The following is a 16,103-nucleotide window of genomic DNA, read 5'->3' on the forward strand; positions in this document are numbered from 1 at the left end:
GATGTCAATCCCAAGCTTCCTAGACTCTCGTCACTCGTGCACCCTTTCACCACACCCACCAATTTCTACCCTTGCGCTTGTGCCGCACAGCTCGCACCTCAGCAATGGCCCTGGAGGACTTTGAGAAGGAGCTTGCCGCGACCAAGAGCAAAGAAGACAGAAAGAAGCGCGGCAGAAGTCGCAGTCGCGACCGGCACCACCGCTCAAGCAAACACCACTCTGCGCACCATCACCGTGACGATCGAGACAGGGATGGACACCACAGAGACAAACGATCGCGACACCACCGAGAGACCTCGGAAGAACGTTCGCGGCGTAAGCGCAAGGAGAGAGAGCGCGACGACAAGTTCGACGATCGACCACGCCGAAAGCACAAGGACCGGCGGAGTCGATCTCCCTCGAGCGACGATGAAGACCGTATGACTCGAAAGCGCAAGTCGCGCCGCTACGAAGAGGACGAGTCTTCTGGCGACGACGCGCCACAGGAGAAAGACTATGCGCCGCATGATGACGAGCTCTTGGATGAGCAACTCGAGGGGGCCGCGGGCGCAAACGTACAGCGAGACGACTGGATGCAAGCACCATCATCCATGGATGTGGACTATGTGCAGAGGAAGAAGAGGGAAGAAAAGACAACGTATGTTGCGGCGTCAGCAGAGAAGCAACACGCTTTGAAGATCCACAAAGCCGAATTGAACCACCACCTCGCCGACTTGAAGAACGACGAAACAACGACGACAGAGGAGCCAGCACAAAGGGAGGTTGACTATACGTTCGGCGACCCAGGGTCACAATGGCGCATGACAAAGCTCAAGGGCATCTACAGGGCAGCCAACGAGACGGGACGAAGCGTTGAAGATGTGGCTCTAGAGAAGTATTGCAATCTACGCGACTTTGACGAAGCTCGAGAGGAAGAGACAGAGCTAGACAGAAGAAACATGTACGGTAAGGACTATGTTGGGAAGGAGAAGCCTTCAGGAGAGCTGCACGAGGAGCGCAGACGGAAGGCAGGCCTCCACCATCCTTCTCCAGAGGATCACCAGATGGAAGACCTGCCTCAAGGCGAAACCGTACCAAATCCAAGGCCCACCACCAACACAGTTGCACTCAGCCAGACAGAGCTGAACAAGCTCAAGGCCCAGATGATGAAGGCAAAGATGAAGAAGTCGCCGGACGCAGCAAGGCTCGAGGGCGAATACAATGCAGCAATTGCAGGTTCGGCTGGCAGTACGGACCGCGATGTAGTCGTACTGAACGCCATGGACAATCGAATGCTGGCTGGAGGTCGACAGGGCGAGGTCATCTCACTTGAGAACAAGCGAGGCGTTGAGCGTGGCCTGGTCAAGGAGAACGAGGACATGAGTATCGAAGACATGGTGCGGCAGGAGCGACGCACGAAGGGTCAGAATGAGGGCCTTCTCCTTGCCGAAAAGATTGGCAAGGACGTCAAGTTTGATGTATGTGTCCCGATTCTTATTTTAGTCCGCAATGTACTGACTCCACGACAGAACGACCTCGACTACATGGACGAGAACGCCACAAGACTCGCTGCTCGCGCTCCTAAATCGTCCATCAACCTCCGCAACCAGGCAATCCAGGACTACCAGAAGACGAATCGTATCCTTGATTCTTGTCCGCTCTGTCACCACGAAGACAAATCGCCTCCTCAACCTCCAGTCGCTCCTGTCATCTCTCTTGGCACACGCACCTTCCTCACTCTTCCCACTGAGCCTGAAATCAGTAGCGGCGGCGCGGTCATAGTGCCCATTCAGCATCGTATCAACCTACTCGAGTGCGATGACGATGAATGGGAAGAGATTCGCAACTTCATGAAGTCTCTCACCCGCATGTACCACGACCAAGGCCGCGATGTCCTCTTTTACGAGAATGCTGCCAATCCTGGACGCAAACTACACGCCGCCATGAACGCAGTGCCAATCCCTTTCGAGCTAGGCGAGACAGCTCCCGCCTTTTTCCGCGAAGCCATCCTCACCTCGGATAATGAGTGGAGCCAGCACAAGCCCATCATCGACACACTCAAGGCCTCCAGATCAGGGCTAGGTAAGCAAGCTTTCCGCCGGAGCCTGGCGAAGGAGATGCCGTACTTCCACGTGTGGTTTGAGCTTGACGGAGGAATGGGTCACATCGTGGAGGATGAGCGCATATGGCCACGTGCCGACCTCTTCGCACGAGAGGTTCTTGGAGGAATGTTGGATGTGGACATTGAGGTCCAGAAGAGACAAGGACGGTGGGTGAAGGGTGATCGGAGGTCAGAGAGGTGGAGGAAAGGGTGGAGGAAGTTCGACTGGACTCGAGTGCTTACTGAAGGGTAGTCCCTCAGGACGTCTACAGTCACAAACACCCAGCTGAACGATGAATCAACAATAGCATCTGCATGGGCAGTCCATCCATATAGCTCATCGACTAAGGCCCCTCAGGAATGCTGTGTGCGTTGAGGTTTCAGATGGTGGCGCAACGTTGGATACGAGAGGAATTGTCACGCTTTGGAAATAAGCCTTGAGCGATCGTACCGTGTCGCACACGCCAAATACTTCCACACGCGGCCCAATCAACGATGACGTCTGGCGTTGCATGATAAGCGTCTTATCAACAACAAGACAATTTCGTTTCATAATTCTTGGAGTTCTATCCTCTAATTCATGCTCTGCTGAGGACAGGGTCCCGTGCCTGCGCCACAAAGGCTTTCATAGTCGTGTTTTGATTAGACGCACCCCACTGCTGCATAGATTCGCCCCACTACGCTTTCTTGCAACGACACCTGCTGCGTTCGGCCTCCCGTCATCCCGCCAGGCGTGCCCTTCACTGTCGACTCCTCCGCAGCGCCTCTCCGCGTCAGAAAAAGGGGCGAGGGTCCTGTCAGGCATCACTGCGGGCTTCTGGCATCAGGGACGACTTGACGACCCACATTTGGCGCCACAGCCACCTTCACGCGCCAGCACTAAGAGCGCAGTTCACGGCTAGGTTTTGACGACATCACGCTGTCTCCGCCCACTACCGTCATTGCTACCGGCAGCCCCCAGCAACACCGCCCATATTCTTTGCTCTGCGCTCCACGACGCGGCTCCTTCCGTGCACAGCGTCACACTGCACGACCGGCGCCTGTTTGGGCTCCGAGCACTCAACGACACGCCGGCCATCAACGCCAGGCACCACCACCGCCTCGCCGCACCCGTCGGCGGAGAGACGCAGCTCACGCCCTCCCCGCCGAAACTGCTGAACCGCCGCGGCCATGTCGAGCGTCGACGAGACCGTTGCCAACGTGCAGCGCAAGATTGACAGGGAGAAGGCCCTGATCAATGCTGCCAATGCCATGCGCCAGTCGACCAACAACCCGGCCGTGCTCTCGCGCCTGGACGGGCAGATCAAGGACGGCCGCCGCAACATCGAGTACTTCGAGTCGAAGCTGCGGGACTTGAGCGTGCAGCGCACTGCGGCAGGCGTGGAGAACATGAGCCTGCAGCAGCCAGGTGGGTCGGGCTCTCGAAAGGCGAACAACCCGCTGACTCCCCCCCCCAAAGATGGCTGGAACGGCTACATGTCGAATGAACAGGAGGGCTATGGCGGGCAACAGGGCCAGTATGGCGACCTCAGCGCCGGCAAAGGGCTCATGCCACCACGCGCCCCATATGCCCCGCCAGCACCCGGCGCGCCGAACAAGAGGCCCAACTACAGCAAGCTCGGTATGCATATCGTCTACAGTCTGCATGCTACCTACTGACACATTGCAGACCTCATCCGCTATGACACGCAGCACCTTGGACCCCGCATTCAGCTCATGTTGTCTCAGCTCGAGTTCAAGCTTAGTGTCGAGAAGCAGTACAAGGACGGAATCGAGAAGATGGTGCGCCTGTACCAGATGGAGGGTGACCGCAAGAGCAAGCAGGACGCAGAAGCCAAGCGCATTGAGAGTAACCAGAAGATCCAACTGCTAAAGCACTCCCTCAAGCGGTACGAGGATCTGCACGTGGACATCGATGGCGCAGACGACGGCGATGGTAAAGCTCTAGACCATCTGCACACAACTTTGACTGACATCCATTGTAGATGACAGCCTGAGCGTACCCAGCCAGAGGAAGCCGCTGAGCGGTCACCTCTCCCTAACAGTCCACGCGGTCGCCGATGTTGACCACGCAGCTACCGGTCGCTTTAGTCGAGGACCCGAAACCTTCATCAACATCAAGGTCGAAGACGCTATCAAGGGACGTACCAAGCCCTCCAGGAACGACCGCTGGATTGAAGAGAGGCACGAGTTTGACATTGATAAGGCCAACGAGATCGAGATCACAGTGTACGACAAGACTGGCGATCACGCACTGCCCATTGGTATGCTCTGGGTCCGTATATCAGATATTGCCGAGGAGATGCGCCGAAAGAAGATCGAAACAGAGTTGCAGACCTCTGGATGGGTTGCTGCAGACAAGACGGGAGGGCAGGCAGGCATTCAGCCAGACCTTCAATTCCAACCACCTCCAGGACAAAATCCTGCCGGCGGAGCAGGAGCAGGAGCAGGAGCAGGAGCAGGTGGCATGAGACCTGCAGGAGGCACGCAACCTCAGACAGGGCCCATTATGATCGACGACTGGTTTTCACTCGAGCCGGTTGGACGTATCCACCTTACAATGGCCTTCGCCAAACACACGCAGAACAAGACCCCATTCGATGTTGGTCTTGGCCGAAAGGGTGCTGTCCGTCAGCGCAAGGAAGATGTGGTCGAGCAGTACGGACACAAGTTTGTGCAACAGCAGTTCTACAACATCATGCGTTGCGCTCTATGCGGCGACTTTTTGAAGTATTCTGCTGGTATGCAGTGTACCGACTGCAACTACACTTGTCACAAGAAGTGTTACCCTAAGGTGGTCACCAAATGTATCACGCAGTCGAACGCCGAAACAGATCCGGACGAAGCCAAACTCAACCATCGCATCCCTCATCGCTTCGAGACCTTCTCAAACATGGGAGCCAATTGGTGCTGTCACTGCGGTTACGTACTGCCCCTCGGACGGAAACAGACCAAGAAGTGCGCAGGTACGTTGTTTTGCACACTCGTCATTTGCATATACTAACTAGTCGCAGAATGTGGTCTCACTTGTCACGCCCATTGCGTGCATTTTGTACCCGACTTTTGCGGCATGTCAATGGAAGTTGCTAACCAGATTCTTATGGAGATTAAGAGGACCAGAAGAGGGCAGTCGGCTTCAGGCTCGACCATGACAAATCGAACACTACGCCCATCGCAGCCAGCGAAACCCTTACCCCCAACACAGTCCCCTCAGCCTAGTCAAGAGCCGTCGTCGCAGACGGACAGATACTCCTATGGCAAGAACGAGAGCATTGCGCCGCCGGCCAACCAACGAACGCAGTCGTATGCGCCATCATCCCAGGCTTCTGGTGCGGCACGCACTTCCTATTCCTCAGGTGGCTCAACTGCGCCAACATCTCCAACCTCCTCACAGCGACCTTCTTCCGGGCGCACCCAATCTTCGCAGTCAGCGATTGCTGCCGCTGCCGCTGTTATGTCGAAACCCCCAGGAGGCAATGCGGCACCTGATTACCGACGCTCCCAGACAGACTATCAGCCCTCTGCAAAGCCTGGTGGATATCCGCAGGATCAGCGTACACCACAGCCACCACCGCAACAAGCTACATACAACCCACAACATTATGCAGATGTTGACAAGCGACAACAACCACCGTACTCTCCTCAGTCAGGAGGGCAGTACGGCAATAGCCAGTCATACGCACACCCTCAACCCCCGCAGCCTGCCCCTCAGCAGCCTCCACCTCCGACGAAGCAAGATCCTCGACAGCAGCAGCAGCAGCAGCAGCAGCCAGCATCAGCCTTAACTAAAGCTCCTGAGAACAAAGTGACACCACCGGCCAATACGCAAGGAACCGGGAGAAGGATAGGTCTGGATCACTTCAACTTCCTTGCAGTTCTTGGAAAGGGTAACTTCGGTAAGGTCATGCTTGCGGAGACCAAGAGTACAAAGCAGTTGTACGCCATTAAGGTCTTGAAGAAGGAGTTCATCATCGAGAACGACGAAGTTGAGAGCACTCGCTCGGAGAAGAGGGTGTTCCTGATTGCCAATAAGGAGCGACACCCTTTCTTACTCAACCTACACGCCTGTTTCCAAACCGAGACCAGAGTTTACTTCGTTATGGAGTACATCAGTGGTGGTGATCTGATGTTGCACATTCAGAGGGGCCAGTTTGGTACCAAGCGTGCTCAGTAAGTCAATTGGTTCCTCGACACTCTGTGAGTTGGTGCTAATCGTATTTTAGATTCTACGCAGCAGAAGTCTGTCTTGCGTTGAAGTACTTCCACGAGAACGGTGTTGTCTACCGTGATCTGAAGCTTGACAACATCCTGCTCACGCTGGACGGACACATCAAGATTGGCGATTACGGTCTGTGCAAGGAAGAGATGTGGTACGGTTCGACTACCAGCACCTTCTGTGGTACACCTGAGTTCATGGCGCCTGAAGTAAGTTTTCTCTTATACGGAACTTGGAGCCTTGTTACTGACAGGTGATAGATCTTGCTCGACAAGAAGTATGGCCGTGCTGTTGATTGGTGGGCATTCGGTGTCCTGATCTACCAGATGCTTCTCCAGCAGTCGCCATTCCGTGGTGAAGATGAGGATGAGATCTACGACGCCATCCTCGCCGACGAACCTCTCTACCCCATTCATATGCCCCGCGACTCCGTGTCGATCCTCCAGAAGCTGCTCACTCGCGAGCCTGAGCTGCGACTGGGATCAGGTCCTACTGACGCGCAGGAGATCATGTCCCACGCCTTCTTTAGGAACATTAACTGGGACGATATCTACCACAAGCGTGTAGCACCACCTTTCGTCCCGACGATCACCAGCGCTACGGACACCAGCAACTTCGACACAGAGTTTACAAGCGTAACTCCGGTCCTTACGCCTGTGCAGTCTGTTCTGTCGCAAGCAATGCAGGAAGAGTTCCGCGGCTTCTCCTACTCAGCCGATTTCAATTAAGGATGTTTGCTTTTCCTCGAATACCCTGGGCTCATTTGCAGTGCGTCACTTTCGCGACCAGTAAAGCAACACAAGAAGACATAGGATGAGTGTGATTTTCTAGCATTGGGGTGGCCTAGCATCATATGCCTTCTGGGCAAGTCGCGGTTGCCGTTTGAGGTGGATTTGCTGGGATTGTGAACCCTTCTTTCTCTTCGTCCTTCGAAAGCAACAATTGTAATGCATCATTAGCGGAACGAGTCTGGGGCAAGCGCACTACGAAGCAGGCCGGTGTTGTTGATGAGAAGGTGTTGGTCGGCCTTGGGAGCATGGTTGGTGCTGTGGAAGGTACACGTCGCAATGCATGATGATGCGGTGCACAAAAGACAGCAGGCGGTAGTTGAGGTGTTTGGAAATGATGATTCTCCACAAGTTACAGGATAGATGAAACAATCATTCGCGCGCCAGCTCTGAGACGTTCATCACGTTGATCAATTGTTCTGTTTTGGCGGCCGTTGTCTCTTTCCTTCATTCAATAATCTCAGTCTTGGCGCAACGCGCTCCTTCTCGCCCACTGTACTTTGTTTACTCTGCACCACCTCGCCAACACTCGCCAAACTATACCTTCTTTCAGCTTACCTGCATGCACCAACTACAATCCGTGAAACGACCGTTTAAGTCCACCCTCGGTTTACGTACCCACCTCGCATTTGACTAACCCGAGGAGCTCACAAAAGAACGCCACACATCCAAGGCATTCGCGCACTTAGCGCGCACCTCTCCTGTCACCTATCGTCTCGCTTCCCCGGTAGCCGAATCCCTCTGGCCTTACGAGTGGATGCCTCGCCTGCGTCTGAACCGGAACAAAGGCTAGGTGGGTCTTGCTAAGTAAGTGTAGTAGAGAGATGTAACACAGCTTGAATTGGTCCAGACATGACTGACGTACCACAGGCTATACTGTACCAGTGCGAACGACGAATAGTAAGATGGGACAGTGATCCTACGCAATGCAACAACATCTCGATTGCGACTCTGAGGAAGTTGCAACTTAAGTCAGGGTCGCAAATGCCGTTGCCAATGCCACACAACACCGGACACAATCCGCTTTGGGTTGCGTGCAGTGCATTACGTGCAGGTAAGCACATCGATCGACTGAGCATTGAAACAGGCCGTGTGCAACTCGCTGACCTATAGCAAACAGGCAAAGGATTTATCCTACAGCCATCTCACACCCTTTGGCGAGAGCCTCGAAAAACGAAACGCTCTACTGCAGACACTCAGATGGGCGCTCAGATGCCTGCGAGATAACTCATCTAATCGGCCTCGGGCACCGATGAGAGTCACCTTTCTTTTCACCATCGAAGATGACCTCATATGTCCGCGAAACTAGCTCTCACTGTGAGGTTGTAACGATTATGCACAGCCATCTTAATCGAGTAACGGACACGCACAGAATCTCGCGCGGATCCTGGCCCGATCATACCACCAACCTAACAGGCCCCGCATCAAGTCTGCGCTCAAAAGGAGGGACGCAAGGTGTGCTGGCGAGCATTTGCGGAATATTTGCTTCAGAATATTTCTTAAAACTTGGTCAGATGATCACTTCGATTGTTGTGGTCGGTGAAGCAAGATGCGGCTGACCTGGAAAGCGGATGATTTGATTGATTGCAACGACTGGACGCGCTACGTGCGCCATACAGCGGTGACACCTTGTCGCTGCACGCAATCGTACCCACGTGTCAACGCCTTTCCTCGAGAATGACAGATCGCAGTATCGGCACGTCAGAAACGTCCTCCTGACGGAGAGAAATTGCGGGACAGGGAAAATCCGGAGCAAGTGGTTCCTCTCTGGCCGGCTCGCATGTGGTGCCGCTAACCACGCTACCCTAGCTCCGGGGATGGGTTGAGTCCCAGAATCAAAGTGCTGTCTGCTTGTGCCTTGTCCCTGGACAGACAGGAGACGTTAGTCGACGCTGGCTTAGCGAGAGCAAAAGAAATGGTTTTCGACGTGCGTACGGCGGCACGGCAAATGACTGCGATTTATCGTTTCTTGCGGTAGAAAGATACCGGCGGCCCAAGCAGCTCGGGCGCCTGTTAATGCAAGGAGACCTAGTGCCAAAGCTCCAGCCTATCGACCGAAGGGAAGCGCAACGTTAATACCGAACGTCCACCCGGCAACATACCTTCCTAGTCCTCGCAGTAATTACATCCGTTCAAGCATCAGCACATACGCCGAACAGCATAGGGAGACGACGCAACACAGCGCGACCCTTGCATGTCTTCGCAAACCCTTCCCCACCCGCACGTTTCGGCACAGCTACCCGCCATCTCATGTTACAAAATCGCTGAGCATTAGGCGCGAGGCTGTTCGTCAAAGAAGAGGCGCGCAAACGTCTCGAACACCATCCAAGGATCGTCCTATCAGTCTGGCAACTCTTCCAAGAAACCGTCAAAATTAACGCCTTCACGGGTCCCAGCGCCCCAGGCGCGCGGTCGCCAAGGGCGAACGGTGCTGAGCGCCAGATTTTGACCACCGTGAATGCTCAGCAAATACCGCCGTCTCCTTCGGTACAGCAATCGCCAGTGACCCAAGCGACGCCGTCAACAGTGGGAGCTTCGGGTTCTCCATTGCAAACACCAGGGCCTCTCATTGCCAATGCTAATGGTAGTGCAGAGGCCACAGGTCGACGGCAAGAAACGACAAGGATGCGATCATCAATCGCTTGCTCCAGGTGCCGGCGCAGCAAAACCAAATGCGACAATAACGGCACTCGCGATAGTACTGGCGCTCTCGCTCCGTGCAAATCGTGCGTAGCGAGTAAGAAAATTTGCGACTATCCCGCGCCGCAGCCAGCGGCCAGTAATCATTCTCAGCGACGTGAAAGTACAGTGACGACGGCTGGCGAAGAGGTACGTGGAACGATCTCCGTTCTGTCTTGCTTCCGGCTCTTTCTGATCGTCCTCGGGTGATTACCAACCTGTCTCTTTTCAACCCATTGCGCTCGAGCAAGAGCAAGAGTATCCTCGCATTAAGGTTTACTTGCGTTCGATATGCGTGTATCGGCGCCACTGTGTCGCGACGAATTCGCTGACAGGAGGGTCCAGGCACCACCGAAGAAACGCAAACGACCCGTTATGCCTACAGCAGGCACTCCATCTCACAGTAAAGGCCGTCTAGGAACTCTGGAAGACGCTCTTGAATCGCCCCTGCTGACACCCAAAGTCTGGGATGAGCTGGTAGGTCTGTTTCTTGAACGCTCATTGCTAGGCTAATGTCCGCAAGTGGGCTATTCACGAGAAGCATTATGCAACGGAATTCTCATTTCTGCACAAAAGAACGTTCCTCGGTCCTCTCCAGAGACTACCACCAGTTTCATCGTCAGGAAAGTGGTCCGATTCTCAAGGCCAACGCGCCCATGATCCTGCCTTAGTCCTGGCGTTCTTGACACAGACTTCTCCATTCCACCCCGAGCTTGTAGCTCAAACTGACAACCCTTACGATACTGCCGAGTTCTACGCAGCAGCGACACGCAGGCACCTCAACTATGACTTCAGTTGGGTGGGCGAGACGGCTATGCAACAAATTCAGGCATTCCTCATGCTTGGTTTTCACGAGTGGACTGCCTGTCACGGCCGCAACGGTTATATGCTGATTCGGACGGCGGTAAACTTCGCACAAATGAACGACTACCAGTACGACGAGGACCTGGACAAGGGAGACGAGAAAGATGATGCAGCTTCCAAACGCGATCGCTTCATCAGGCAAGAATCACGGCGTCGTACTTTCTGGAGTTGTTTCATCCTTGACCGCTACTTGAGTGTCGGGCGGAGACGCCCCAAGATTCTACACATGGACGACCTGCGCGGCACAATCCAGATTCCTTGCAGCGACAAGAATTTTATTTCCGGGCGAGCCGTTAGGACTAAGTTTTTTGGAGAGACCGACCAGGAGTATGCAGATCGGCGCAAGAAGATGCACGACGAAGCTTTGCGACGCCACGGTGGGCAAAGACCTGAAAGAATTGAATGGGAAGACCGCGACGATGATGGTGTGCTCGGTCGATACATCTATGCTCTCGATCATTTCTCCGATGTGTCAAAATGGGCAAACAAAGGAGGGAGACGGTATGCAACCGATATGCCGGTTATCACTGCGAGACACCGCTAATTATGGCAGTTCGGAACCTCGAAACATTGGACCGTGGAATCCCGCAACAACGTACTACCACCTTGACAAACGACTCAGAGAAATCAAGGAGGATCTACCAGATGAGCTTCGGCTCACGTCCCTAAATACGGAAAACCACATCTACGGAGCGCCTTCTGGTACTTCAAGGACATATTTCATGATACACGCCATTCTCACGCTTTCCATAACGTACCTTGCTCCCGAGTACCTGGCAACATATCCTTTCCGATTGACGAAGCCACAAGGTCCAATGGACGAACCGCTGGTGACCGAAAAATTACCTGAAGATGAGCCCGATTACTGGGTTGAGAAGGCCAAAGAATGTTTTGAGTATGTGAGAGACTTCGTCAGCATACTTCAATCTTTCAAGGATAGAGGTCTTGTCGTGGAGTCTCCCTTTGTCGGACACGCAGTCTACAAGGCGGCGTGGTGCGGTGAGTAATCTCTGGAGCACCCAGAAACGACGAGACTGATTGCTATAGCTTCCTACTGCCATCATGTCCCTCGTATGGACCAATCCGCGCCGCGCGCATTAGACTCCCGGCTTGAGCCTAACGCATGGGACGTTACGAACCAGGTCTTGGACAGCATGAAAAAGAAGTTCAGAATAGCGAACATATGGTCCATCGACCTTGCGACGGTCGCGGCGACCTATACCGAGAAACGAAAAGCATGGAGGAACGCTGGAGGCTCTCCCCAGAGCACAGCCAGCGACAACGATGGCGGATTGAACGAATACTCGACGATCTTCGAAACGGTTCACAAGCAGTTTGGGAGCCTCCAGCATGACAAGAAAGACCTGACACATCCTAACGATAAGCCCTATAGCAGACTTGAGCACGAAGAAGACCCGGGAGATCCTGCAACGGCGCACAGTCCCGATGTCTCTTTCAAGACCGAGGGAGAAGAGCCTCGCAGAAGCAATTCGACCGCTACATCAATCAATTCCACGTTCACGCCTGTCAATCCGAATATCGCAATGACACCGGTACAAACGGAACAGGTGGTTGGCAACGCTGGTGCTCCAAATGGTACTCGATCGTCGTGCAGACCTCCTACAACCCAAGGGCCAAACCAGCCGCAACCATATCCAAACCAGCCACTTCAATACGGCCAGTCATCAAGCTACGGGTACCCTAGCAATACGCCTGCCTATCCTCCATCCACACCTCAATATGGTCTTCAAACACCCTACGCTCAAACCTCTGGTCCTAATCAAGGGCCAGGCAGCAGTTCGTACGACCCTCAAGCATTGATGAATCTGGAACGAGAGGGTAACAGATCCCTCATCAACCACGACTTAGCTTTCTTCGAGAACGACTCGTATCAATTTGGCCAACAGAGCTTTTTGGGTGCTGGTTACCCATATGATCAGGTACAACCTCAATCGCAATTTATGCAGGATCCCCAGGGTTCATACATGTACCCAAGCCAGTGGCCTGGTCAAGGATGAGTCTATGGCAATCAGGGATATTTCTCTATATACGGCATAATGTGGGATTTCATGGACCCTGGACATCGCATGGCAGTGATGTCTTTCTGCTTAGGCATACTTATACTACTTCTTGCATTCATTGTACCAACACCTTTCTTAGAGAGTTTCGGCTCCCTCGAGACATTTTGCTACGTCTTTCCATAGCATTTACTGAGCGATCCATTACAGCGTAGATGTCTGCATCGCACGTTCGTTGTCTTTCCCAGTTTATCGAAAGTTTCAGCTCACAGGAGGCCTCTCGTCCATTGTAAACACACCATTTCTAGGTCCGAGGCAAGAAGGCGTAGGATGCCTAGCATAGTGAAGACGCATTATAGAGGAGCATGGTAGCTGGGTTTGTGCTTGTGCGAGGTTGGGGTGGAGTTCTTGGGCGATGGGAAGGGTTATGATTGTGTTTTGTCTCTGGAACCGATGAGCGTGACCCTTGGTCTGTTCAAGTTTTGCAGAAGGCATAGTCAACTCCAACTTATCCCGCTTTGAAGACCTTACAGCCACGGACGATTCGAGCAAAGCAACGTCAAGATAACAGTGTGATTAAGCAATAGGACCGCCTCATGCACGCCTGTCCTTCAATAGCGACATTGGGCTGTCTTTGATAGCTGGAGTAGGCAGCAGCGGGGGTTGAACGATGCGTGCCAACAGATTTTGCATGCAGCTTCCTTCGTTTGCCGTGTGCGAGCCACCTGTGGGTGCGTTTCTGGGACGTGACGGGTGACATGGCACAGCCGCAAAGCGCGGCAAGGCTGAAACACCCAGGCCTTTCTGCCCGCTCACCACAGTCTGTAAGCGTGCTTCCTATTACCGTCTCTTCCTTTCGTCGCAATGTCCTTATTCAAACACAGACCGTTAAATCTTCACGACAAGGAGATTCTCCTCCTTCGCCTGGACGGAAATGAGGATGAGTCGTCACCTATATGCGTCACCCTCCAGCACGCAAAGCTGTGGGAGGTGGAATATAACGCGTTGTCGTACGAATGAGACCCAGACATAACCACCTACGATGCTACCATCAACGATGAGAACGGAGACACAGGCCGGTTCTTTGTGCGAGACAATCTATACGAGTTCTTCTTAGCAGCTCGTAAGTCAAATGACGCATGGACTACCGAATAAATCTGGATCGACCAGATATGCATCAACCAAGCTGACCATGAGGAGCGATGTTACCAGGCTGCTCAAATGACGGAGCTATTGTTTGTCTCTTCGGGCACGATCATATGGCCAGGAAGATTGCCTGCAGTCAAAGAAGGACTGCTCGATCTGGGTCGTTCTCAAAAGTTTGGCACCAGCAGGTTCAGTACAGAGGAACTGAAAGATATCCTTAGACGATTGCTTGAAGCTTCCTGAAGATGGACGGGCTCTACTCAAGAGGCTGTTAGGCACCTCGCTGCCCAGATTACTATTGAAAAATTACTGGAATAAGCTTTGGATCGTGCAAGGTATTGCGCGTGCTTCCGAGCCCACTCGTGTTCTTAACCACAGGCACATACCATCTGAATGACCTGGTGGCTGTGTTGGTCCTAATACCAAAAAACATCCAAGAGACAGAGAGAAACTTTTGATACGTTTGGGGGCGGCTACCACCAGATATTGCACCTCTACACCTTGCACAGATCCTTCCTGGGTTCTCTCCTGAACCGCTAATACGAAATCTTCACCTGGCCCGACGGGCTTGAAAGATCCGGAGGAACGTATTTGTCAAAGGAGAGAAAGTGAGCGGAACCGTGATGTATTGAGGTGGCTGCTATCTGGTTTGTATACTGTAGGCACTAAGGCCTAATCTGGAATGGTGCACAAGAGCTGGAGTGAAGGCGCCTGGCTGACAGTATTGTACGGAACCGCTCAACAGGATCTACGCACTAATGGGCTTAGTAGACAAACATTTATGGGTCCAGGTCGACTACAGGATAAGCCTGAGGAGTTGATGAGGGAGGTGATGCAGAAACAGATCGCTTACCGGCAGTCAGCGGATCCCCGGCACTTTTTGCTATGGCAGATCTTGGGACTCTGGTAACAATACTGCATCATGGGTCTCCAAAGCTAGACGAAAATAAGTTCGAAAGCGGCTGCGAATATCCGGATCTTGGGATGATTTGCATTCACAACATTGCCCTCGTTCTGGAAGACCTTGGCCTTTCTCAGTCATATTCGGTTCCCGTCAGCCATCGAACTTGATACGTTCGATGACGAGGCATTGGTCCAAGAGTCTGTATCTTTGCCACACTACAGTGCTTTCTTGAGGCTTCGATCATTTCTCGACCTGCTATAGAACTGGCGCGATGGGGTTTTCCCCTGTTCATTATGGATGCTCTGGTGCTTGAAAATTGAGCTCGTGAGGTGAGAATTGACAACCCTGGAAAAAGCAAACCTAGCGATTACTGGTTGATGTGATCAGTGTGGCACTTTCAACTACAAGCCCAAAGACTGGATTCCTTCCATCCTTGTTGCGGCGTACGTTTTGCTTACTTCCGCAGCCACCAATTCCGAAAACAACAACCCATCGTCAGACTAAACCATACGGCCGAACGCTCCAAAATCTATTGGTGTAACAGAAGGCAAGCTCTCAGAGTGCGTGCCCAATGACTATAGGGTGCGTAAGCCGCCCTTTTCGACGTGGAACTCCGCAACACCATCACAAACAACCAGAACGCCTATGTCCGGACCCAAGTGTAAACTACAAGCATTAAATATAAGTCAAAGAACTGCTGAAAGTAGTTCCAGAAGATATCAAGCACCGCAGTTACCTTAGGAAAACGATAACCAAGATCACTATCATCACAGTGGCGATGCCCGTCTACCCCATCTCCTCTAGCGCTCTCGACGCCATCGACAAAACCCACGACCCAAACAAACCAATCTTCATGCTAAACCTCTGGCGCTTCCGCCCCACCGCCCTCTATCCTCCTGAACACGCCCACCTCTCCCCTCCGCCCGCAGGGACACCTTGCACAGGCCGCGAAGCTACCGAGCGCTACCGCGCCGCCATTCAAGCCGTCCTGCCTCCCAATGCGTCTATCCACTTCGTCGGCAATTGCGAAGGCATGGTGGCGGGTCCAGAGGGGGAAACGTGGGATTGGGTTGCGCTTGTGAGGTATGAAAGTTTGAAGGGGTTTAGGGATATGGTGGAGAGCGTGAGGTATAAGGAAGAGGTGGAGCCGTTTCGAAATGCGGGGTTGGAAGAGTGGCGGTTGGTTGCATTGGAGGGGACGGGTGGGGTGGGTGTTGGTTTGGAAGGGCAGGAGAGTGGGTAGGCGTGGGGAGATGTGAGGAGGGGTGATTGAGGATGTGAGTGGAGAGTTTTGAATCGGATGTGCATGAGCTTGGGGGAATGAGAATATGTGGTTGGTTGTACTTGGTGAGTTATGCTAAGACGTCTGTCTGTGATAGTACATGGTAGAGGGTGATGAGTGTATGGA

General features: G+C 53.3%; 6 protein-coding genes across 6 annotated transcripts; all 6 read left to right on the plus strand.

Annotated features, from left to right (window-relative positions):
- Window positions 1–41: 41 nt before the first annotated feature.
- BU25DRAFT_406640 (uncharacterized protein) lies at window positions 42–2,565 on the plus strand. The gene is made up of 2 exons (XM_033705334.1): window positions 42–1,457; window positions 1,509–2,565. Exons 1-2 carry the CDS (start codon window positions 105–107, stop codon window positions 2,331–2,333), a joined length of 2,178 nt encoding a protein of 725 aa, XP_033566308.1. The 5' UTR covers window positions 42–104; the 3' UTR covers window positions 2,334–2,565.
- Window positions 2,464–3,116, plus strand: BU25DRAFT_140529 (uncharacterized protein). Its single transcript, XM_033700585.1, has one exon. It carries the CDS (start codon window positions 2,593–2,595, stop codon window positions 2,980–2,982), a length of 390 nt encoding a protein of 129 aa, XP_033566309.1. The 5' UTR covers window positions 2,464–2,592; the 3' UTR covers window positions 2,983–3,116.
- Window positions 3,117–4,208, plus strand: BU25DRAFT_140581 (HR1-domain-containing protein). The gene is made up of 2 exons (XM_033700586.1): window positions 3,117–3,701; window positions 3,750–4,208. Exons 1-2 carry the CDS (start codon window positions 3,251–3,253, stop codon window positions 4,067–4,069), a joined length of 771 nt encoding a protein of 256 aa, XP_033566310.1. The 5' UTR covers window positions 3,117–3,250; the 3' UTR covers window positions 4,070–4,208.
- A 1,326-nt stretch (window positions 4,209–5,534) lies between these two features.
- On the plus strand, window positions 5,535–12,042 carry BU25DRAFT_332077 (uncharacterized protein; the record flags this gene model as incomplete). The annotated part of the gene is made up of 6 exons (XM_033702423.1): window positions 5,535–5,885; window positions 9,578–9,821; window positions 10,038–10,240; window positions 10,287–11,128; window positions 11,181–11,626; window positions 11,675–12,042. Coding segments are annotated over 6 exons (2,454 nt in total), but the record flags the coding sequence as incomplete, so codon positions are not given.
- A 1,457-nt stretch (window positions 12,043–13,499) lies between these two features.
- On the plus strand, window positions 13,500–14,001 carry BU25DRAFT_406645 (uncharacterized protein). The gene has a single exon (XM_033705335.1). It carries the CDS (start codon window positions 13,510–13,512, stop codon window positions 13,663–13,665), a length of 156 nt encoding a protein of 51 aa, XP_033566312.1. The 5' UTR covers window positions 13,500–13,509; the 3' UTR covers window positions 13,666–14,001.
- Window positions 14,002–15,473: 1,472 nt separating this feature from the next.
- Window positions 15,474–15,938, plus strand: BU25DRAFT_454489 (uncharacterized protein; the record flags this gene model as incomplete). Its single annotated transcript, XM_033709872.1, has 1 exon — window positions 15,474–15,938. One exon carries the CDS (start codon window positions 15,474–15,476, stop codon window positions 15,936–15,938), a length of 465 nt encoding a protein of 154 aa, XP_033566313.1.
- Between the last annotated feature and the right edge of the window lie 165 nt (window positions 15,939–16,103).

The sequence above is a fragment of the Macroventuria anomochaeta genome (genome assembly GCF_010093625.1).
Source record: "Macroventuria anomochaeta strain CBS 525.71 unplaced genomic scaffold BU25scaffold_3, whole genome shotgun sequence".
NCBI classification, from domain to species: Eukaryota; Fungi; Ascomycota; class Dothideomycetes; order Pleosporales; family Didymellaceae; genus Macroventuria; species Macroventuria anomochaeta.

Excerpts from the sequence above, each read along its gene's own strand:
- BU25DRAFT_406640 (XM_033705334.1), top strand. The coding sequence starts at position 105 with ATGGCCCTGGAGGACTTTGAGAAGGAGCTTGCCGCGACCAAGAGCAAA. Across the intron at positions 1,458-1,508 it reads GCAAGGACGTCAAGTTTGAT|AACGACCTCGACTACATGGA; the intron begins GTATGTGTCCCG and ends ACTCCACGACAG.
- BU25DRAFT_140529 (XM_033700585.1), top strand. The coding sequence starts at position 2,593 with ATGATAAGCGTCTTATCAACAACAAGACAATTTCGTTTCATAATTCTT.
- BU25DRAFT_406645 (XM_033705335.1), top strand. The coding sequence starts at position 13,510 with ATGTCCTTATTCAAACACAGACCGTTAAATCTTCACGACAAGGAGATT.
- BU25DRAFT_140581 (XM_033700586.1), top strand. The coding sequence starts at position 3,251 with ATGTCGAGCGTCGACGAGACCGTTGCCAACGTGCAGCGCAAGATTGAC. Across the intron at positions 3,702-3,749 it reads GCCCAACTACAGCAAGCTCG|ACCTCATCCGCTATGACACG; the intron begins GTATGCATATCG and ends GACACATTGCAG.